General features: G+C 44.9%; 1 protein-coding gene across 1 annotated transcript in view; it reads right to left on the bottom strand.

Moving 5' to 3' along the window:
• The window catches only part of CHST9 (carbohydrate sulfotransferase 9), a 136,296-nt gene that overhangs the window by 61,869 nt on the left and 50,227 nt on the right, over positions 1 to 24,200 (bottom strand). Inside the window, exons 2-3 of the mRNA XM_036323246.1 lie at positions 16,594 to 16,632; positions 5,782 to 5,823 (exon numbers count right to left, since the gene is read on the bottom strand). Of these exons, the coding sequence (XP_036179139.1) occupies positions 5,782 to 5,823; positions 16,594 to 16,632 (81 nt within the window). The remainder of the gene's footprint in view (positions 1 to 5,781; positions 5,824 to 16,593; positions 16,633 to 24,200) is intronic.

Consider the following 24,200-nt stretch of genomic DNA (forward strand, 5'->3'; position numbering starts at 1 on the left):
GCTCATGGCTGGTGAGCGCAGCGGCGGTGGCGGGAGCCTCTCCTGCCTCTGAGGCAGCACTAAGGACCCCTCGGGGGATGTCCGCTGAGGGGTCCCGGACTGTAAGAAGGCGCAGGCTGGGCTGAGGGCTCCCCCCCGCCCCCAGTGCATGAATGTCGTGCACCGGGCCTCAAGTGTGCTATATGATTCCTTTCCAGATGAAGCCCAATAATAGCCCAAACAAACCTGAGGTGACAGAATGAAGACAGTGGTTGTCGGGGGGCAGGAAGGCGATGCGGAGTTGGTGGGGTCATGGATTGGAATTAACTGGAAAGGACAAGGAGGAGAATATTTACGGCCCAAGATACATTACCTTATTTTGGGTGCCATTATACAATTGTCATATATTGGGTGTATATACAATTGTCAAAACTTACTGGCTTGAACATAAAGATTTATGCCTGCTATTGTCTACAAATTGTACCTCAATTCTGAAAATCAAGATTCTATTATTTTAAAGAAAATTATTCAGAATATTTCCCTATTTTCTAGGCATAAGAAATATTAAACTCATCTTGTTTCTATTGAGTTTAACATACCTGGTTTACAATGTGTGACGAAGGTATTAATGTATCCAGTTTCGTTAGCATAAACCTCAATTTATTGTGAAATTCAAAAACATAAAGAATTTTAAAAAAATCCCAAACAGCCCTGAGTGGGGATTTTCCACAGAGGAGTGTCATTACCACAACCCACCAGCAAGGGGCGCAGTTGCCCTTCGAGAAGAATCCCAGCTCATCACCACGGAGTTCCAGAGGGCACTTGAACGAGACCAAAAAATTGACTTTTGGGTGTAGCCACAACAGAAATGACAGATCCCTTTAATGCAAGAGAAAAAGGTTGGAAACCTTGACCCTCTCCATTGCCCTGCACCTCACGGGGAAGGGAACACACTCCCAGAGCAGCCTGGTAGAATAACACGTTCCTGTAACGCAGGGACCAGGGAGACACAGACAGGGACAGCGAAGTGCACGGCGAGCTGCCCGTGTCTCTGCTGATTGTTGCCACATGAGAAGGATGCGCACCCGCCCCCGGAAGGGAAAGGTCCCAACAACTCCCGCAGTTATTGTCATGGATGGGAGAGCCCGCATCAGCTGGGCAGAATTTGCAAGCTGTTTGGGTACGGCGTCTGTCTGGGAGCAGGCGCGGCTGGCAAAGAGCACCTTTTTTAAAATCTTACAGCACGAGGGCTTTTCAGTTGAGACGGTTAGGCCACAAACTGAAAGGTTTATGCTGCATCTTTCATAGCACCATGTTCATCGATTCCTGTAAGATCTGCAAGGCTGGATTCTCCCCTGAGCTCAGGCTGTAGAACAGTCTCTCACTCTCTCCCTGCCGGCCTGGGCAGCCCCCGCTTTACAGAAGAGCGTGTGCATGTCCCTGGGCGCGGGCAAGGGCAGGCTGCCGCTCAGGACACGTACGGTGACACCCTTAGGCCTGACTTCCCCTTTCCACTCTTACCTGAACCCTCACCCTGACCTCGAGTCTCACACCATACCACCTTCTTCTCAGTCCTCCTCCTTCCCCAGAAGCCGGGCGCAGAGGAGCCGGCACTGTGAGCCCTGGAAAATGGCCTGAGTCACGCCCGGCGTGGGCAGGGGGCTGGCGGCCCCACGGGCACGGAACGGAAGCCACGCCTCTGACCCCTGCAGAGCTCATGAACCTCAGGCACCCGAGGTGCGCCTCCCTCGCTGGAGCCCCGTGTGCACAGGACCTGGGTCCACCTACCCAGCAGTCTCTTCCAGGAGCTGCCGAGAACACGCCCACCACATGCGGAGCTCCGGGTGTGAGCAGGTGTGTGACCGACCGGACAGGACACGGGGAGTGTGGCCAGGAGCGGCTCTTCCTTTAAAATCCCACACGATGTATGTGGGCAGATAACTTCTGACAACGGAGCCGGGAACACACAGTGGAGTAAAGATAGCCTCTTCAACCAATGGGGCTGGGAAAGCCACGTGCACACGAATGAAACTGGGTTGCAGTTTCTCCCCATGTACAAACATGAATTCAAAATGGATCAAAGGCCTAAATATAAGACCCTGAACAATAAGTAGCATAGAAGAAAATGTAAGTACCAAACTATGGACCTGGGCTGTCGAGCACATGTTATGAACTTGACTCCACAGGCAAGGGAAGTAAAGGCAGAACTAAAGGAATGGGCTGTGTCACACTCAAGAGCTTCTGCACAGCAAGAAACTGACAACAAAACCCAGAGGGAGCCACCAGGCGGGAGGTGACATTTGCAGACAGTGGCTCCGACAAAGGTTTAATTTCCAAAATATATAGAGAACTCATAACACTCAACACCAAACAAACAAACTACCCAATCAAAGGTGGGCAGAGGACCTGAAAATACACCTCCCCCAAGAAGACATACGGACAGCCAACAGATACATGAAAAGATGTCCAACCTCGCCGGCAATGAGGGAAATGCAAACCAAAACTACCATGAGAGACCACCTCACACCCGTTAGAGTGGCCATTGTCAACAAGGCAACAATAGGTGTCGGAGAGGCTGTGGAGAAAAGGCGGCCAAGACGTGGAAACAGCCACGTGTCCCGCGATAGAGGACGGATGGAGAAGACTGGCCCATGTGCACAACGGAACACCGCTCAGCCACGAGAAAGGACGGGATAGCGCCACTGGCAGCCACAGGGATGGACCTGAGAACAGGATGCTGAGGGAGGTAAGTCCGTCAGAAAAAGCTCAGAACCATGTGATTTCACTCACATGTGGGATAGAAAACAGAAACTTATGAACACAAGCAGCAGCGTGGTGGTTGCCAGAGGGGAGGGGTGGGAGGTGAAGAGGGTCCTAATAGATGGTGACTGAGAGGATTTGACTTTGGGTGGTAGGCACATGGTGCAATGTACAGACCTTGTAACACAGAAACCCACACCCGGAATCTATATGATCATATTTATCAGGGTCACCCCAATACCTTTAATTTAAAAAGGGGGGAAAGTCGCACATGGCTGCAGCTGTCAATACGTAGGAAGGCGCTGCCCTTGAGTATGTGCACCCTTTGCTGGAACACAGCCTTTGTTTGACCTTCCCCAGCTCTAGGTCCAGCGGATCGTCTGCTGTTGCTGCTCTGGAGCTCACAGGTGATGGTACATGCAAAGCCGCAGTTTCAGAATAAGCTCTAAACTCTGCATAAACACATCTTTCCATGTCCCGGCTTGCTTCCATTCCCCCTGAGATGTTTTTCTCCCTCCTCAAGACAAGCTCCTGTTCAGACGATAATCATCTAGCACAGCGATTCTCAACCTGTGGGTTGAGACCCCTTTGGGGGTCGAACGACCCTTTCACAGGGGTCACCTAAGACCATCGGAAAACACATATATTTGTGATTCATCACTATGCTTTAATTATGTTCAATTTGTAACAATGAAAATACATCTTGCATATCAGATATTTGCATTACGATTCATAACAGTAGCAAAATTACAGTGATGAAGTAGCCACAAAAATAATTTTATGGTTGGGGGTCACCACAGCATGAGGAGCTGTATTAGAGGGTCGCGGCGCGAGGAAGGTTGAGAACCACTGATTCTAGCAGCTCCCATCTGTAGAGCACCTGTATGTGAATACACTGGACATGCCTTATCTTTAATAACCCTCGTCGCGCATACAAGGAATGGACTGCTACCCCTCCCCGCCCCCCCCATGGACAAGAGCTCACTCACTCTGCGTTCTGGCCGCCATGCCAGGCTGCTTCTCAACATAGAACGCTATATAGTTTCGAACATGCTTTCACATGCATTACACAGTTCTCCAACCTGAGAATTAAATGCGACTGTCGCCTCCATTTTACAGAAGATAACTCAGGTGAGATGACATCATTCATGGGCAGCTGAGCTGGGATTTCAACTTGTGTCCTCCTAGTCTACATCCCATGCATACACAACAGTATAGTATAAAGAAAATGGGAGCGCTCAGACGTAAACTCTCTGAAGTGTCTTTATATCTGCCCTCAAAATTTATCTTTTTTGACCCCTCCTCTCCTCCTATCTCAGGGAGCTGGTTCTATTCTGTGTTCCTAAAAGTTCTTTCAATTGTCCAGGGGAGAATTATCTATTGCCATTTCTTCACATTTCAATGGTCTAGAGATGACTTTCAAATAAATCATTCTCTGAGCTCTAATTGTTTCTAATTGCTTAGTAAGGGCGCATTTTCATAGCAATATACCTTTATATATACCATATACAGCTCTCACACTCTCAGCTCTACAACTAATTATGTTTGTTTTTCTTCAGCAATTCAGGAACTGCCATAGCTCCATGCTCTTGCTCATTCTGACTTGAAATATTGTTCTTATTTTCTCTACTTGTAGAAATTGTATTTATTCTTTAAGAATGAGCTCAAATGTTATACCTGTAATGAATATTTCCCCAATTCTTCCAGTCAGATTTAATGATATATCCTCTATGCTCCCAAAGCAGGTAGTTTCTAAGAATAACACATCACTTATCACATGAAAAAAGTATTTGTCTTCATCTCTGTTTCAACTTATGGGCTGTCAGCACAATAAAGACGAGATGAGAATTTTATTTATCTCTACACACCTTAAAGCAATAAGCATGTCCCTTGAGTGTTTGTTGAATGAATGAATGAGTGAATAGTAATTCAGTTACTGCTCCAATTTTTCAACATGCCCAAGGAGGGCATGATCTGATTTGGGGTTATTTTTTTCTCATCATGAATCTTCATTATTATTCTGGGAATTTATCTTGCCTGCTTTGTGAAAATATTGAGTTTTAAATTAAGAAAAAATTATCTACTACATGAAAATCATGGAAAAGGAAGGGAAATGATATATAATTTTTCTTGTAAAAGTAAATACTCTATGTCATCTATGTGATCAATGTCACAGATAAGCATCCAAAATATTAAAATTTATATTTGTAAATTTAAAATATAGGATAAGAGGAATTGATCTCCTATTAATAAATGCTTATGTTCACATATTAACACAGCAGTAAACGTCATTAGATAGGAATAATGAGTTTGGGGAGGTAGGGAAAAAAAGAAGCTAGCCTGAATTATGGAAGTCAGAATTTATTGAAAGTAACACTGTTTTATTACTTTTAATACTATGATCTGCCAATAAAGTCTGTCTAAGGAGACATCTACTTAATGACATGGATTCTTATTTTATAGCTGAATCTTTTTGCCTAAAGACCATATGCAAAAGCCATGAAAACAATTTACTCTTTATAACTAAGTTATAGATGCTGCCTCTATTTATCTTATCAAGTTCATTCCTTGCACACAAGTCAAAGGTCAATTTCATGGTGGTCTCGGTCAAATGGTCAAAAATTGTGTATTAGGAATATCTGAATTAGTAAGATTTTACTGTATTCTCAGAGGAAGACATTTCTGAAAAACAAAGCCCAATGTTTCAGGGAAGTGTTAAATGTTTTAAAAGGAAAAAATGTAAACTCTTTTAAATAGTAGGAGCAACACTTATTCATTAAGCTGGGTATGACTGGGATCTGTCTTAGAAGCTTTTGGTTTCCTCTGTAAATTTCATGAGGGCAAGGATCATGGTCTGTTGGCATCTCTGCCCTACCCTCCGAGACATCACAGCCCAACAACGCCACCGAGGCCGTGCCTTCTGCTGACAGTTCCATCGTAAGAGCAGGCATTCAGAAGCGACACTGTGGGACTCAGATATTGTGTTGTTGCTTTCCTATCTACCACGATCCAAGATTCAAAGGTGACGGAGAGTTTACTCACGGGCTCTGGGCACGGGCTGCAAGTCATTTACTGGCCCCCATCCTGGAAAAGAAGAAAAAGGAATTCCTATGTTAGCATCACATCCAAAGGCATTGAAATAACTTTGTACATAATATGACATCTGTACTACCATTGATTATGCTTTTCTAATAATATGTTTTTTTATTTCAGAGAGGAAGAGAGAGGGAGAGAGAGAGAGAGAAACATCAATGATGAGAAAGAATCATTGATCGGCTGCCTCTTGAATGCTCCCGACTGGGGATCGAGCCCACAACCTGGGCATGTGCCCTGACTGAAAATCAAACCATGACTTCCTGGTTCATAGGTCAACAATCAACCAGTGAACCACACTGGCCAGGCTTGGCACTTGCTTTTTAAATCATTCCTTCACTAACTTTCACTTGTGTTAAAATATGCCAGTTTATGCTTATGTAGGTTAATTTTTATTCTATCTTTATTTTTTTTATTTATTTTTTTAAAAATATATTTTATTGATTTTTTACAGAGAGGAAGGGAGAGAGATAGTTAGAAACATCGATGAGAGAGAAACATCGATCAGCTGCCTCCTGCACATCTCCTACTGGGGATGTGCCCGCAACCCAGGTACATGCCCTTGACCGGAATCGAACCTGGGACCCCTCAGTCCGCAGGCCGACGCTCTATCCACTGAGCCAAACCGGTTTCGGCTTTATTCTATCTTTAGAATGATTAAAAAAATATATATCCAAGGATATTTTGAATTGTATTGTCATTAGTTTCCTGGGATAAGGTCTTAGCAGCTCCACCTGGTTTAGTAATTCCTGCATTTTAAAGGAAGGCATTTATAGGCCATTTGTACAGCTCATCAATAAGCTATGAGTCCTACAGTAAACTGAGCCCCATGGGTTGGAACTTGATAGGGAATACACTGCTTCAACCCGCTCTGATGTGACTGTAACGCGGCTAGAGTCACTTGTCCGCCCGTGTAACGGTAGCGTGATTAAGGTTACACTTTCATGGCTTTGTGGTAAGAATATTGTTGAGGCTAGCATCCAGAATCTTCCTCCATGAAAACTGATTTCATCCAGCATATTGTCATTGCTTATGTAATCTGATAGGTAACCATGGAAGGAAATTAAATTACCATGGAAAAAATAGTTATTCAAAAGGTCAAATGCAGCTGCTCCCTTATCTCTTAGGAGAGTCTGGGAAGCTGCTTGTGATTACAGGAGAAACTGTTCTCATCGGGGGTTGCTCTTAAGCTCTCTGGCTTACGATGATCACGTAATTTCCTTAAAAATGTGGGCGGGACAGGCTTTCCCCCCATTTCTGCGATGGTTTAGATGAAAAGAGTGTGAGGCCATCTACCAATTTTTTAAATTTATTGTGGTAAAGACGCAAACATGAGATCTACCCTCTGAACCAGTGTTGACATGCAGGGTGCGGTACTATTAACTGTAAGCACAGTGCTGTACCGCGGGTCTCTAGGCCTTTTCCATCCTGCAAGACTGAAACTCTACATCCACTGGATAGCAAGTCCCCCTTTCCCCACACCCAGCCTTCGGCAAGTGCCATCTTCCCGTTTCTCAAGGGTCTCAGGAGCCTGACTTGAGGGGATCAAAAGTGTACACTCGGGACTCGCTGCCCTTCCCTGGTCTAGTTTGGCTCTCCACACATCGCAGACCGAAGTGTATGAGTTAGGTGAATGCATGTCTTCTTCTCTATAGAGCAAACTTGCTGAACCTGGAATGACCCAATCTTACGCTTCTTCACAATTTCCCAAACCTAGCTTAGTGTCTGGCATAAATATGTATTGAGTTAAATTTTAACATTTCTCTTCAAGAATTAATATTAATTTTAAGGATCTTATAAAAAGGCAGGAAAGTAGCCCTAACTGGTTTGGCTCAGTGGATAGAGCGTCGGCCTGAAGACTGAAAGGTCCCAGGTTCGATTCTGGTCAAGGGCATGTACCTGGGTTGCGGGCACATCCCCAGTAGGGGGTGTGCAGGAGGCAGCTGATCGATGTTTCTCTCTCATCGATGTTTCTAATTCTCCATCCCTCTCCCTTCCTCTCTATGGAAAAATCAATAAACTATATTTAAAAAAAAAGACAGGAAAGTAAATACCATTACTTTTTGTATTTATGAATTGTCCCCTAAAAAACCATCCTCTCTCCCCCCTCCCAATAATAGCAATCTCCTGGATAGCCCTTTAAAGATTTCACTACACCTTCTCAATCACTGCTCTTCCAAATATGTTTTAATGTAATGACTACCTAGGATGTGGGCTCCGTCAGCAGAATCAGTATAGACGGACTTCCTTGCCACCTGATAAATATTAAATAACTAAGAGTTGACTTCCAGGGTCAGCTATGGAAATGATTTGAACTGTCAGCATGTGGGCTTGTTTCACATAACACAGAGTCGTTGGGTTTGGCCAGACCCCCTAAAACAAGTAAGAGTTTAAATCTCATCTCCCGTGTACACACCCTTAATTATGCACACGACTGAGTACAGCACTAAAGACTTAAGTTCCTGGCATAGACATGGCGACCAAACCGATGTTTCTTCTTCATCGCATTCTGAGTCCTTTCTGTTTTGGGCCGGAAAGAGGATTTCACCCGTTGTGGAAATGTGGCGTAAGCGCCATACGAAGTGAGTAGGTCTAGATAGGAGAGAGCGCTAATAGAAAATCAATTTTTTTAAAAAACAGCACTTTGCCGGTCCTTTCCGAGGGGCTGAGAGCCCCAGGCAGCACGAGCAGGCACTGAAGTGGGGGAGGAAGGGGGAGCCAGGTGTGGAGGGGGAGGCTTAGCGGGAATCTAAAGCTCCAAAGAGCAATTAAAACAAAGTCCTGCAAACCTCACCATCCACTTCCTTCTAATCCTTGGGTCTCCCAGGTTCTACTTCTGCCAAGCCCTGTGAGTAAGGCTATGTAAGCCCCAGGTTTGAAGAACTTCTTACCCTCCTGAAGAGAGGACTTTATAGTGGCCATTTTTAAATGCCTTCGAATGAATCTGTGTGTGTGTTTTTACCCCCATGAAGGATTAATGATTTTAGTTTATGCTAAATGTTCTTCATGTTTCTGTCCTTGGCATTTCCCAAATTACTTCCTTCAAGAAGAAAATTGGAAAGGTGTTAAGATTCCCATGACTTCATAAGGAATTCATAAAAAATGGGAGATCTCAACTGGCTAGTTCTTCAATGAAATGATGTGAAACTGTGCAAAATGTTGGTACAGGGGACCTCACTTTTTACGTTAAAAAATAGCTATTTTTTTTTTTAACCGATCTGGCTTAAAAATAATTATCATAATCATCTGGCTCTAAACATGGTGAGATTTAAAGCCTCCTCATGTGAATCAGTATCTCATTTGGAAACAATATTATAAGCAATGGATTAATTGCTTAATTAACATGCAAACAAAATGTCTGAATGTCTCTCTGGCTTTGCAATTCTAAGAAATGGGGCAGCACAAATACATAAGTAAAGCGCCATGCAGTCCCCACGCTTTCCCTGTTTGTGCTGCATTTAACTACCCCACCCCCTCAAGGCTGTCATAGGGGTCACCTCCTTCCCTCCTCACTTTCTGGAATGCTGTCCTGCTCACTCTTGTCATACCATCTCCTCAGGAATCCCACCCTTTCTCATTGCTCTCCCTCTGACTGATATTTGACTCAGTCCCAACACGTACGCGCCCTTCGCTTTGAGCTTTCCTGGACTTTAGTTCTGCTTCTCCAAATCCCAACTTCCATGGCTGAATCAAGTGCAGCTGGGCCGGCATGAAACTCGCAATCCTTTTCCCAAGCCCCTGTCCCTCTGAACTTGCTCATGTGTGTCCACTATACAGACTCCTGGAGTCGGGCTTCCTTCCACACCCCCATCTCCCACCCTGCACCTGTTCCAGACAGTCACCTTTGATCCTTTCTTTCCATCTCATACTCATTCCCCTTCCTCCCTCCCTCCCTCCCTCCCTTCCTTCCTTCCTTCCTTCCCTCCCTCGCTTATTTCTTTTCCTCCTCCTCTTTCTTCTTTCTCTTCCCTTTCTCCTCCTCCTTCTCCTGTTTCTTCCTCTTCCTTCCTCTCCTCCTCCTCCTCCTCCTCCTCCTCCTCCTCCTCCTCCTCCTTCTCCTCATGCTTCAACTCCCAAGCTAAGATTCTTAGCACATCAAAGCCTACAGTATTCCAAAATGGTCTCCCTAGTCATGATGTTAATTAACCAAGTTAATTACTTTAACAATTGCTTTGCCCATGGTAATCTTCCCCTCAAACCCTCTATTGCTTCTGGCTATTACAGGTGCTGTATAACTCTGCATTCAGTGCTCACTCAAAAATGATCCCTGGCCCCTGGGTAACTCAGAACTTTCCTATACAAATGGGAGAAGTCCCCTGCACAGGCCACATCCATTCCTAGTCCTGAGCCTGAAGTAGCCAGCTCTCTGCCTTCTGTTTGAAGAAGTCCACTCCTTATTCAAGACCTTGCCTTGACGCTGCATCTCTCAGGTTGTCTTCTGAGCCGCACCCTGGAGGCAGGGGAGCCCAGGAGGAAAGAGCATGGCAGCCGAGCCCCTTGCATATGACGACTCACTTGCTCCTGAGCCCGGTCAGCTCAGTGCCGCCACCACTCCGAGTCCACAGGTGAGCGCGCGGCTCAGAGCGGGTCCGCACTCGATTAGGTCACAAAGTTGCCAAGTGCTGGATTGACACCCAGGTGGTCTGACCAACCGTTCTGGCATTTTGGTCCCCTTATTAGTCTCATTATACCAGTAGCTAGTCAATCCCTCCTGCTAGGTAAAAGTTGACTATTTTCTTTATTTTACATTTTATTATATTGTGGTAAGAACACTTAATACAAGACCTACCCTCTTAAGAAATTTGTATGTGTACAATAGTGTATAGCAAATCTCTAGCCCAGCTGGTGTGGCTGTGAATGGATGGTGATGATGGTAGTTCAACAAGGTGAAAGTACTCAATGCCACTGAAGTGCAAAAAATAAAAAACAAATAAAAACACATAGGAAAGATAACTATGTTATTCCAGTAATATGTAGTGTATTTCTAGGTATGAGGGCCAATTAAAAACATTACATTGAATGTAGTTCAGGTTTGTGTATCTATATGTTCCAGGGTGAGCATTTTAAAATAGCAAGGGAAGTCTGCAGATTACATGGAGAAATGGCCAAGGAAAACAAGGAAAGATGCGTTAAGTAAAGTCCGGTCTGAGTGCAGTGTTTTGGTTGTCTCTGAACATCAGTGAAACAGAGAGCTTCATGTTCTCAGAGAAGGCTTGGCCAGAATGGCATTTCAGGGATATTTTCAAGGAGAAAAGGACCACACTGGACTGAGAAATGCAGGCTGTCTCCGTGCAGGGAGATGTATGAGAGATTTACAGCCAAGCTAACAGACAGGGCAGAGTGAAGACTTATAAGGAAATGCAGGTGAGCAAGGAGAGATGGCATGCAAGAGGCATTCTGCGAAGACTCAGCCGAGGCAGAGATGTTCAGACAAAGGTTTGGGCCCTGGTCAGGATCCTCTCCTCCTACAAATAGTGCAAATGGAAGCAGAGACATGGACGATCATGTGGAACAAAATTTAAATTTGCTGTCAGGAGTCATTAACGTGGTACTTCACGGTTACTCATGAGCTGCTCCATATGAACTAGTTGATCAGCTACTCAGCTGCTTCTGTAAGGGTCCCCTATGTCTGGTCTTCCCCATATGGTGGCTCTCTACCTCTCCAACTAAGGTCCCACCCTCTTCAGAGTTCTTCCAGCTGCCACTCAAGCCATCACCTCCCTTCTGGGGTGAGCAGCCTTCAGGTGTTTCTTGTTTCCTGATAGTCTCATGGCTCCTCGCCTGTCCAAATCTTATCTGGGAATTTTCAGCGGAATAATAGGACAACTTACATGATTGATTACTGCATTGCTCAGCTCACATGACCCCCATTCACTTTAGAAAGCTTCCAGTTACGCAGGAACAAGTCTATCAGTTACCGTTGATTAACATGTGGCCATTTCTATGAAGGAAAATGAAGTTGGGCGTCTGTCCCTCAGTTAGGAGTGCATGGTCATTGTGTTCTCCGTGGGAAAATCAGGTCTGACTGAAGACTCCTTTCATGAGAAAACCCGAGGATCACCTATATTCTATTTCTGTGGGCATTTTAATCCTTTGTTAAGCTAAGTGCCACTTTTAACTAATCAAAATATGCATTTACCTGGAATGCTCCCTTCCCACGTCATGTCCAACAAAACTGTAGTGACTGCTATCCTGACTGAAATACACACACGGGAAGCCCCTTATTTCAACTTCCACAACATATTCAAATGAGCAGGAGGCCGATTTTGTTGAGAACTGCCTTGCCTGTGCTACCCTAATAAAGATCTATCCTGTAGCGCCTGAAAGTCCATTTTAATGTGAGTTACTTGCCATTTTAATTGGGAATTCCTGTGACTTTTTTTTTGTACAGAATATTTAAGGTGAAGCCTGAAGTAATTTTTGGCTGACACGATGATAAAACTCGTCTTCATTTTCTCTCCTGGGTGAAAGAAACACATGTATGTTGTGTAAGAGCCAACCCAGGAAAAGGGATCTCATTTTCAGTTACACAACGGGGCGCACTGCGTTATGGAGAAATCTGCGATGCAGCTAAGGTAGTATTTCCCCATCCACCTCCAGACACCACGCTTCGGGTCTCCACTGAGTGCAAATGAATCCCGCTCTGTGTGCTATGATAGCACCCGGATTCCACGTGGAGGGGGCTGCAGGGAGATGGGTGGGGTACATGGCAATTTCTCCTACATTAGCTACTTAGCCTTTCAGAATTGTTTAGTTTGCATAAACACACTGTTTTAAATGCAGTCACAAAGTGAAATTTAAAGTATTTTTGAAATAATGTGGCACGGATGTGTTGTTATTCATTCTCTAGAATAACTTTGACTGTCTGACAAATGAAATTTCTTTAAAAATGAACTCTCCGGGACTTCTTTTAATGAACAGCCTGTGTGTATGTCTTCCGTTCTGTGGATGGGAACACTCATTGAAGCTACTTTACTTCACTTAATAGAAAATACTGTTCTGAAGCCAGAAACCCAGAGAAAGTTGGTTGCATTTGTAAGGAGAATTCATTAGCATACCGAGAGAGCCAGGTCTCAGGAAAGCTGCCTGAAAAAGCAACACGCCAGAGATGGATTGTCTGGGAGGCCGGAGCAGAAAGTCGACAGCTTAGAACTAGAAAATGGATGTGAGATTTCGCTGATGCCAACCTGGGCCATTTGGGCACAGAGTGTGAGAAAAGGATATTTCACTTATTCTCATGCCCAAGCCCTGGGGCCTGGATTGCGCTGGATGTAGTCAAGGGGTCTGGGTTCCAGTTTCAACTCTGCTACCTGTTGGCTAACCATGACCTTGGCCAGGTCACATATGTGGGGCAGTGGGAAATGCTGGGCTTTGCTGTCAAACAGACAGAGATCCAGTGTCAATATTTACCACTGGCTCCCTGGGAACCAACTAACCAACCAAGCAACCGACTGAGCAACCAGCCCTGGTTTGTAATGCTTGCTCATCTCCATGGTGCAAGTCCTCACACCAGGGCCACCTGGAAGCGACCTACATGACCTCACTGAAGGCCGCGGTGGGAAGAGATGTGTATGAACCGCTCTCTTCAGATACCTCCCCAGACACTACAGGCTGCTCCAGCCAGCCACGGCCCGGATCCCATTGACGGCTCCCCCCGCCAGCATATGGGGCCCAAGGCAAGCTACTTTACACCTCCATTTTCTAATTTTTAAAATGTTGACTTTAAACAAATTTCACTACTTTATAACAGAATGATTCAATATTTCCATGCGTCTAGTTAACATCTATCACCTTCCAGGTTTTTTCTTGTGATAACTTTTAAAATAGACTCTCAGCAATTTTCAAATAGGCAACACGGTATTATTGGGGACAAGAGCTGTTATATGCTACAAGCAAGCTAGGATGACATGCATTTTCAAACTTGATTCTCACGGGAATCATGGTTCTCAAAGTGAGAACAAAACCTGCAGAATATGACAAAACATTACCGTCCAAAATGATGAGCTTTTCAAGAACGGTAGTTTATTGAAATATATTTGTTGCAACATAGCTGCCTGCTAACTTCATATGTTTAATGTTGGTCATTGATAATTTTTTTTAAATATATTTTATTGATTTTTTACAGAGAGGGAGGGAGAGAGATAGAGAGTTAGAAACATCGATGAGAGAGAAACATGGATCAGTTGCCTCCTGCACATCTCCTACTGGGGATATGCCTGCAACCCAGGTACATGCCCTTGACCGGAATCGAACCTGGGATCTTTCAGTCCGCAGGCCGACGCTCTATCCACTGAGCCAAACCGGTTTCGGCAAGTCATTGATAATTAACAGAATAGTAAGTGAGGTCTTCTCTTATTTTTTTTTCAGGGCTTTTGATAGGGCTTAGGAACCATGGTGAAAAGCACTACAAAAATGGTAATAGCAGAGAGAAAGATGATGCTAAATCTGCATCTATTTGGAAATTGGCGCTCAGTAAATGAGTAACATCCAAGAAAGAGGACATGCTATTCCCGCACAGATGGAAGAACTTATTCATTGTCCATTTAACTTTTTTTAACCCGAATGACTGCATTTTCAATGTGCGTTAAATGTCTGAAAATGGAGGTGCTATTGCTGTTTTAGAACATTTCAAAGGAGCGAAAGGCCCGGTCAAAAAGCAAGCAGCAAGGGCCTGAGCTTGCAAAGCAGATGTTCCACCATTTGCTAAATTTCCAATAATAAATCTCACTTTTGAGTAGAGGCAAAAAATAACATTGTTCTTCGTTACCAGTAACTTCTTACAAATTATATAAATGAATAAAATATCTCCAACTTTAGGGATGCTATAATGTCAGAAATGAAAAGTATGCAACTTCATTTTAAAATACTCATTGTCATCTTTACTGATAACTCTACTTTCTGGTCCACTAGGACTCTTCTTTTTTTAAAATATATTTTTATTGATTTCAGAGAGGAAGGGAGAGAGAGAGAGAGATAGAAACATCAATAATGAGAATTACTGATCGGTTGCCTCCTGCATGCCCCCTACTGGGTATTAAGCCTGCAACCCGGGCATATGCCCCTTTCTGGAATTGAACCTGAGACCTTTCACTCCGCAGGCTGACGCTCTATCCACTGAGCCAAACCAGCTAGGGCTAGGACTGCTCTTTACTTAATGCTTAAGGTGATTTGAAAGTGTTATTCTTGGAAAAATTGGAACAAATTGTATTTAACAGATGGTGTCTCAATAGTCTACCTTAGTAAGCCTCCGATTATATGTTTCTCTAAACAATAATTTATGAAGCACCTTTCTCTTCAAGAATTATTCTTTGTATTTTATGCTGTGTTGTTTTTTAATATCAAGAATTCCTTGACCCAAAGAGGGGTCTTTCTCAAAGCATATAAACAACATAGTCATAAATATCATTTCTTCCAAATCACGAGGATATGCATAGCCCGATGTCATAGCCTGCCTCTGTCTCCACCAGTCTTTTGCATCACCTGGGCCATACAGATAGAAGCAGCCAGGATACAGAGGAAACTTAAAGAGGCATCTGGCTTCAGACTGGCCAAATTAGTGCTTTTTCTGAACTATAAAGCTTCTTTGATTAGAGAAGCGTGTACCTACAGGATCATAGCAATAGCAAGCGCATTTTAGAAACAGTAAAAATAATTTTCTCTGAAGATGTAATAATGAAGTTACCACATTGGTGAGACCAGACCCCTTCTTGCCTTCACTGCTTGTTTTTTATATTCATGATCAGGCTTTAAAAGATACACAAAGGGAATATAAACAATAACATTTAAGAGGAAAGTTATGCAGGTAGTAAGTTGACCAGTTGTCTGATATGAATGCAAAGATTCGGAAGGAGAAAAGAGACAGGGACTTGGGCTGTTTATACACTTGTAGATTAATATCAATTTTTGTCTTCTATTGGGGACTACATTGACTGTTTGGAAACACATATATTTATCTGTTTCCAGACAAAAAATGAAGTTGACAGAAGATGGTGGCGTGGAGCAATGTGTCTTTACCCTGGCCGCTCTCACAGATGGTAGAATAAGGTTGGTGAAGACTTGGGAAGAAAGGTGGGCATAGGCATATTTGGCAAACTAGAATTTTCTATGATTATTGGCAATTTCTAGGCATAGGGACCTGGAAGACTGCTCCTATGCAAAGATTTACTGGGTCAATGAAACTCTATCCTATCTCATGATTTTAAGCCCAAAGCCATGTAATAAAAATGTGGAAATTTAAAACTTATTTTTTATTAGCAAATTTTGACATCCTACTATGCGCAATGGCACCACTTACTTCTGTATACATACTAGGATTTAGAAATAAAGTAATTCTTAAAATTCCTCTAAAATAGATTCTTTTTAGTTAAGTAGTTAACACTGTCCTGAAACACATCAACTACATACATGGCTCTAAGAGAGCTGAAATTCATAGGTATTTGCGGAAATAAAGTGGCTGTCAGCTATTACAACCTTTATATTTTAAAATTGGTGGTTGCAAGACTTACCTTTTAATAGATAATCATGAAAAAATAAATAACATTATATTTCATTTTTAATAGAATGATAGAATGATAGAATGAAAAGGAAATGATTGGTGTGCAAGTGCAAAAGCCAAATGTATTAATTTATTTTCATTCATTAAGTATGAATCAACTCAAGGGCAATAAGCTATTCCTTTGAAAACTAACCTGCAATGAGATTTTTTTGTGAATGGAAATCAAAGCAGAAACTAGAGCTAAAGCCAATTAGTCAAAATCTTACCTGATGTGGCTTTTTGTTCTCTTCTCTTCTCCACTCTCCCTGAAATGAGAAGTGGCAGGTCAGTTGCAGTGTGGGGCATGAGAAGAAGATGCAATGCAGATAAAAGCCCAGTTTCCAGGAATTTCCAGACTCAACCCCTACTTCCGCCGTGTCCAGCTTGCTTTCAGACATGACTGAGCGCAGTCGAATGGGATGGAAAGGGCTCTCCAATCAATTTATGGAAGTAGAAAACTATGAGTCTGCATTCCATATGCTGTTGGGTTTTTACAAAATCGTGTTGGTAAGAGTCACTTCCCCAATAGTAAATCTACAACTTGCAAACCATAGAACTAACTGTGAGGGGAAACATGTGAATAAAATAAGACCATGGCCTCTTACAACCTACGTGGGAAGAGAAAGGCCAGACAATACAACAGGAACATGAACTGCGCCCCCAGAGGTACAGATGCTCAATGATCTGAGAGGACAAAGCAATTCCTTTGAGCCAGGGAGTGCCTGGAAGTGGAGGAGAAAGGGCCACTGATGTGGACCTGGAGAGACAGGCGTGAACTGGGGAACGTGAAACGGGAAAGGACTGATTCTTGGCAGACGAAATAGTATGGGCGACGCGGCCAAGGCTGCTTGAGGAAGATTCCCGTTTTGAACCAGCTCCCGGGACTTGGGGACGAGTAGCTTTGCACAGAAAGAGGGCTCTCCTAGAGGCTGGGCAAGAGGCACAGGCTGAGGATGGCAGTGGGATGGAGAAGAGGGAAGTGATGGATGCAAGAGGGAAAGCAGACTTTAAGGGGGGTTTACACAATGTGAAGGCCAGGGAGGAGGAAAGGCCGAGATGAATGGCTATCTAGGTGATTTTGGGGGTGGTGACGCCATTCAGGGAAAAGGTAAAATGTGATGGGAGCATGGGAATGACAAGGTCAGGTCTGGACTTACTGAGTGTAAAGTGCTATGAGGACATGGAGCTTGGGTGAGAGATGAGAACATGTCCATCTTGAGAAGGTGGCTGAGCTGGGGCGAGGGACGGGAATGTCGAGGCAGGCAGCACAGAAGGCTACGCTGAGGACAGTGGCCAAGGGAACAAAAACGCCGCTTTTGATTGTGATTTACGACCATGAGAAGACAGAAGCAGAGATCCATGGAGATCAACAGAATGCATAGTTGTGTACCACCAAGAAAGATTGAGGAAGTATGGGGGGCGGGGTACCAATAGCATCCGATGCTGCCAAGTTCACGCAGCTGTTGCTAGACCGCGAGAGAGCAGTTTTAGAGGAGACGGAGCAGAGGACACAGGAGAGGATGCGAGCGCCGGAAGGGCAGTGGGCGATGAGGAAGGTGAGGCCCAGGAAATGGCTTCTCATTCGTCAAATTTGACAGCAGCAAATAGTGAGATGGGTCAATGGCTAAATAGGAGCAAAATCACGGTCTCCTCGAGTCTACGGGACACTCCGGCTTGCTCACAGGCTTAGATAAGAAACGCTGCACCAGGGCAGAGGTGTGCAAACACCACTGCTGAGCCGAGAACTGGTTCTGTCCTGGGTGAGCCAGGGCCACCCTTCCGGCCCTCACTGCCAACATTTCCCAGGTGGAGCTGGTTACTGAGGGTTTGGGCAACACAGGGAAGCTGCATGCACCCTGGAAGTTTTTCTCCCGGCCCCTCATGGGTTCTAAAATCCTAAAATATACGGTGGAAAATGTACAACCTTGTGCAGCCGCCAACAGTGTAGACTTCACTTCACTGGCATCTTGATAAATGGGACATTCTACTCACTGGGGTGATTTCCAGAGGATGTGTTGGATGCAATTTATTTCAATGATCCAAACAGACGAACAGCAGGAATAGTCCATGCAAAGGTGTCACTCATTACCCAGTGCGATGGGGCACCTCCTCGCGGAAGCTTTTTAAATTGGAAAGCACTGCTTCCTAGTGGACTCTACATTTTTGTCTACTAGAGGCCTCAATCATTTTCATGAATTTTAAATGTTTTCTATTGATTTCAGAGAGAGGAAGGGAGAGGGAGAGGGAGATAGAAACTTCAATGATGAGAGGGAAGCATTGATCAGCTGCCCCCTGCACATCACCTACTGGGGACTGAGCCTGCAAACCCGGGCACGTGACCTGACTGGGAATTGAGCTGTGATCGCCTGGTTCCTGGATCGACACTTAACCACTGCCCGGGCTTCATGAATTTTAAAAAAATGTTAATCAGGTCCTGAATTATAACATGTTCAAAGCAACACATCTCTTTAGAGAGTCAACTTGTATAAGAATGAGTCATAAATCCTGAAAGTGCACAGTGAATGTGTTGGAGATAAATAATATGGGTGGGGGGTTGGGGGTTGTCAGACTCCTAGGAGACCCCAATGGTCCTCCTCTCCCCTCCTCCTGGCCTTCTTCCTGCCCCTGTGCAGTGCCCTCCCACACGGATTAGACTGGCTTGTGTAACCGATAGGATCTTGCAGATGATGGAGGGTGATTTCAGGGGCTGGACCTTAAATAGCATCGTGGCTCCCATTTGGCTCTCCCAGCCCACTCCCCCTGTCGTGAGGATACTCAGCAGCTCTAGGGAGAGGTTCCTGTGGCCTAGGAGGAATGCAGGCCTCCTGCCAGGGGCACCAACGGGACAGGCGCATGAGCGGCCCATGGCCCGGCCTCACCCAAGCCTCCTGGGGCTGCAGCGTCAGCTTCCTGTGGACTGGGAGACCCCGACCCAGAGCCCTGCGGTAGGCCACCTCCGAGTTCCCCGCGGAAACCGTGTCGATGGCAAATGTCTATCTTGGTCTCCAGCGGCTGAGTTGGGGATAAATTGTTATGGCAACAGGTGATACTCATTGGGTAACTCTATGATGAGATTTGGGTTAATTTACCCCTTAAACGCAATGCAACTTCAATGATGCTCATTGTGTCAAATCGGTGGGTCTCCTCGACTCTCTCCTCTGTCATGTGGGGTCAGACCTGCTTATCTGGAATGTCGTGAGGATTAGATAATTCCACGTGAAAATAATTCCATAAAGAGTTCTAAGAGCTGCAAGAAACGGAGGAAACTCATCCAAAAATTGGGGTCCATTGGTTCAGAAAGGGGGCTGCAAGTCATCGCTGATAATGTTTTTTCCCCACTGAGACCTCAAACAATTCTCTATGTTACATGAGAGGGCCTGTAAGCTAGAGAGGAGGACAGAAATGTGATTTATGGTGTGTGTTATGCGGTTCACATAAGGATAGGGATCGACTTAGATTTCTGTTCTCTGTTACATACACTGAACTTCCAATTAGAAAAATAAAAACTGGGTTAAATAAAGAAGATATTAAAGTGATCAAGGGACAGAGAGACCCACTGCTTAGCTGGAGAGGACCCTTAGGTTTCTGCCATCTCCTCACCTTGCTCTGCGTGGCGATGGCATCTCTCTCCTCTCATTCGCTCGGGGTTCACCGTCACAGAGAGAGGACTTGGAGACCTTGGTCTCTAGCTCTGAGCTCTGTCTAGGTTTAGGTCGAAGGGAAATCCCCATCTATATCTTCTGCCTACAACACATGTCCTTAACCTACATCATTATCTGCCCCCCCCCCCCATCTTCTCATCTTTAGAGCGACCCTCCTGTCTGCTCAGGCCCCCAGTCATGAACCCTGAGAGCCATCAGCTCCCCTCCCTCAGCCTGCACAGCTACTCTGACCTCACACCCATGCCTTCTCTCTCTGCAGGGCCTTGTGGATCTGTGGCCTCCTGCCTCACTGCCAGGGTCCCAGGTCAGGAACTTGAATTTCTCCCGGGGGCTCCTTTCCACAGGCTCCTCACTGGTTTCATTGGCTGTAGGGATGGTGTTCCCACCTTCCCTGAGCTCTGCTTCAGAGAAACCCCACGTTCTCTAATACAAAACGTGTGACTGGGAAATGTGGCCACGACTTATCTTCCTCCTGTTGCCATCACTCAGGCACCACATAGCACAGCCCCAGACAACAGGCTTCCTGGACTGTCCCGCCATGTGGTTCCTGCCCATCGAAAGCTGACATCCTTCAGAGCTGAGCTCAGGCGCTTTGCTGTGCCACCTCCCTACCTCCCACGCCTGGCAAACGTCCCCCCTCTGCGCCCCCACAGCCCTTTCCTCTGCCTTTGTCTTGGCACCAACTCCAGTGTTTGCTTCATAACGAGATGCAGGCCTGCTCTCCCAACTAGACTGCTGCCTCCTTAGGGGCAAGGGCTGTATCTACGCCCCTCCGTCTCCGATGCCTCCTGGGACACAGCTGCCTGGGCTGGAGGACACAGAGTTCTGTCACGTCCCAGTCCTCCTCACGGCACCGGAGAACAGGACATAAACCTCAGTCCTGCTGCCACTGAGCAGGCACAACCAAAGCAGAGCTTTCTCCAGGTGCTTGCATTGCCAACGATAACCTGGGGAGCTTCCTACCGGAGAAGTGGGCGCCAGCATCACCGAGGCGCTCAGTAATGCACGTGCATTTGCCCTGCTGGCGTTTCATTTCAGCAGAGACCCTGCCTTAAACAGGAAACATTAAAGAACAGTTTGCAATCCACTTCTGTTTAAGCCTGGATGCAGCACTCAACCTGCGAAACTAAAAATGGACCATAATCTCATGAAAATGGAATCTGCAGGGAAAAACGTCCCTTTGGAGAGAATGTCTTCAAGTGAACATTAACATCCCACAGCTCACGGCCATTTATTGATACAAGCGGAGCCTTGCTATTTTAAAAGCTGTTTTAGACTTGAGGTGGTTGCTATTGTTCCCTGGAGAAACGTTAGGTTTATATCAATTTCTAGTGCATTTCAGTGCTTCAGTATGAGCAGTTCCTTCATCACAGTGAGGATTTCTGATCTTTTACTTCTGACCTTTTAAAACTACAGGCACACAGATGGCGATCTGATATAGCTTAGCAGTAATGAGGAGCACAACTCAGTATCTTAAGTAACTCCTAATAAAAAGGAAATTTTATATATATATATACACACACACACACACACAGTATATATATCTCCAAGGCTGTTAAATCACGTTGTTTACTCATATCTTCAGAAAAAAAAAATCACTTCTACTGTCATGGTAAGCAACCTGCTTCCCTATTTATAATGGTCTGACCCTCTAGCAACTTCAGCACGAAATTATAGTTAATTTGCCTACAAATGTCAGGTGGTCATAATAATCTGGCCACTCACTGTATATGTACATGTACTAGAATACATACTGTGTATACACATGTGTGTCCATGTGGATATGCGCATATATATATATATATATATACACACACACACATACACCTGCATTACATAAATGCATATGTGATATATGTATATATACTGCATTTTATACTCAGATACAGTCGTGTCTAAAATATACTTTCCCTCCACCTCCTCCATCTTGGCATCATCCAGGACGTCACGGACCCCTAGCAAGCGCCGCTCCAGCACTCCCAGCTCCTCAGCAGCCAATTCTGTGTCTGCGTTCACTCCCAGGCATTGTGTTCCGCCTGCTCTGAGAGGTAGTATTAATCACCTCCGTTGCTAGGATACCCGAGAATGTTCATTTATGTCCGATGTTTCTTTGGAAAAATGCACTATAAAAAGGCCTAGAATCATGACAAGGAAAATTACTGTGCACATGCTACTTATTTTAAAAAAGGCCATGGTGTGTGTGTGTGTGTATGTGTGTGTGTGTGTGTGATGACTACCAGATAATAGAATGCTAACTCCCATGAATTTTTTAACGTTTTTGTTTCAACTAGATCTGAATGGAAAAATGCTGGCAATATATTTGGACAATGAGGATCTGTAGTACTTCTACTAGGTGTACCAGTTACTAATGTGGATTTTTTCAATAGATGGAGTTACACATATGTTGATATATATGTAATTTGATGTGTATGCTATTTTGTTGTATTGGCAACAAGCTTCAAAACTTCATATGTCAAATTTTCTGAAGGTGTTAACATCATAGATATTTTTATGCTTAAAAATGTCCAGTTTCATGCCAAAAATGGAGCATTTGTGTGAAGTTTTAATTCATGACTTTATTTTGAAGAAAAGTGCTGCTGAAAGTTATCATATACTTTGGGAAGCTATGGTGACCATGCTCCATCTCAAGATACTTGTGAACGCTGGTTTAAATGTTTTGAAAGTGATGATTTCGATGTGAAAGACAAAGAACGTCCAGGTCAACCAAAAAAGTTTGAAGATCAACAGTTACAAGCATTATTGCATGAAGATGCGTGTCAAACTCAAAAACAACTTGCAGGAAGAGTATATGCTTCAGGGTCAACTAGGAGAAGCAGGAGAGGTAAGGTGTTAATTCTGTTTCCTTGCAGAGGAAGGGACGTGAAGATGTGTCACTTCAGATGCCTGTTACTGACAGAGTCACAGGTTGCAGTGCTGGTTGACCTGCAGAGCCAACCTCAAACCCAGGCCACCCTTCTGGCTATTCTAATGCAAGACTTATGAGAAAGGCAGTTTTCGGAATGTGAATTTGAGGAAAATATGCCTTTATCCATATCTTAAAAAATCATTGCTGTGTTGAGTAAACACAAAGATCCCTGCTTATCAACTGTAATGAGGGCATATGAATACACTAGAGGCCTGGTGCATGAAATTTGTGCATGGGTAGGGTCCCTAGGCCTGGCCAGCTATCAGGGCCGATCAGGTTCCCTCACCTGCTCCTTTCCTTGCCACCTGTGTACCACCGTGCGGTCCCACCCCACCTCCCCCCTTTCCGCCTCCTCTTCCCTCACTCCCTCAGCACCCCACAGCTGCTGCTGGCTGCCTTCCATGTTCTGTGCCGCCACCTGATGGTCAGCACACATCATAGCGAGTGATCAAACTCCCAAGGGACACTTTGCATATTAGCCTTTTATATATATAGATAATATCCATCTCAATGCAAGGTTATCTTAGTCAATCTCTTCCCACAGGAGACAGCTTGACCTCATGAAAGGAACATGGACTTGATCTAGTGAAAGGAGCTGGGCTGACTTCCCATCTTAACTAAGATACCTAAGAGCTATGCAACACGGGGACAGAGCACAGTGTTTATCTTCTCACTACGTGTTCCTTTTGGCTCTCTGCTGTTTTCTCAGTCTCTCCCTCATGTGCGCGGCTGTGTTGTATGTATACACACGCTGCCCTCCTGTAAGTGTAGAGAAACTCCGCCTGCCTTCTGTCACTTCTGTTTGGTCAGCAGATGTGTTGTTGGGCTGTTTAGGCTAAGAGAGCCATCCAAACACGCTGCCTGCTGTGAGCCCCACACGATGTGGCCTGAGATCCGGAGACCGGCCCTTCAGAAACGTATCGATGTGGAGAGATCTGGGCCTCCCAGGTCGGCCATCTGCCTTGGCAGGGCCGACCCTCCATCTGCTGCCCAGCCCGGGGCTCTGCCATCCACCAGAGCGCAGAGAGCCTGAGAAGAACTGAATGCCCAGAGATTTTCCCTGGGCTGACCCTCTGCAAAAAGACGGTAATATCAGCAAGAGACACAATAGCTTCATGTCCTGGAAATTCTTAAGTAGAGAGTTTCTCCCCTCATAGAGCCACCCAACAAGCTCACAATTAACGTGACAAGCACCTGCTCCTCGCCGACTCCCACACTGGCCTGCGGGTGAAACTTCAGTGGGAGC

This window comes from Myotis myotis, unplaced genomic scaffold, assembly GCF_014108235.1.
Source record: "Myotis myotis isolate mMyoMyo1 unplaced genomic scaffold, mMyoMyo1.p scaffold_m19_p_9, whole genome shotgun sequence".
In the NCBI taxonomy this organism is placed as follows: domain Eukaryota; kingdom Metazoa; phylum Chordata; class Mammalia; order Chiroptera; family Vespertilionidae; genus Myotis; species Myotis myotis.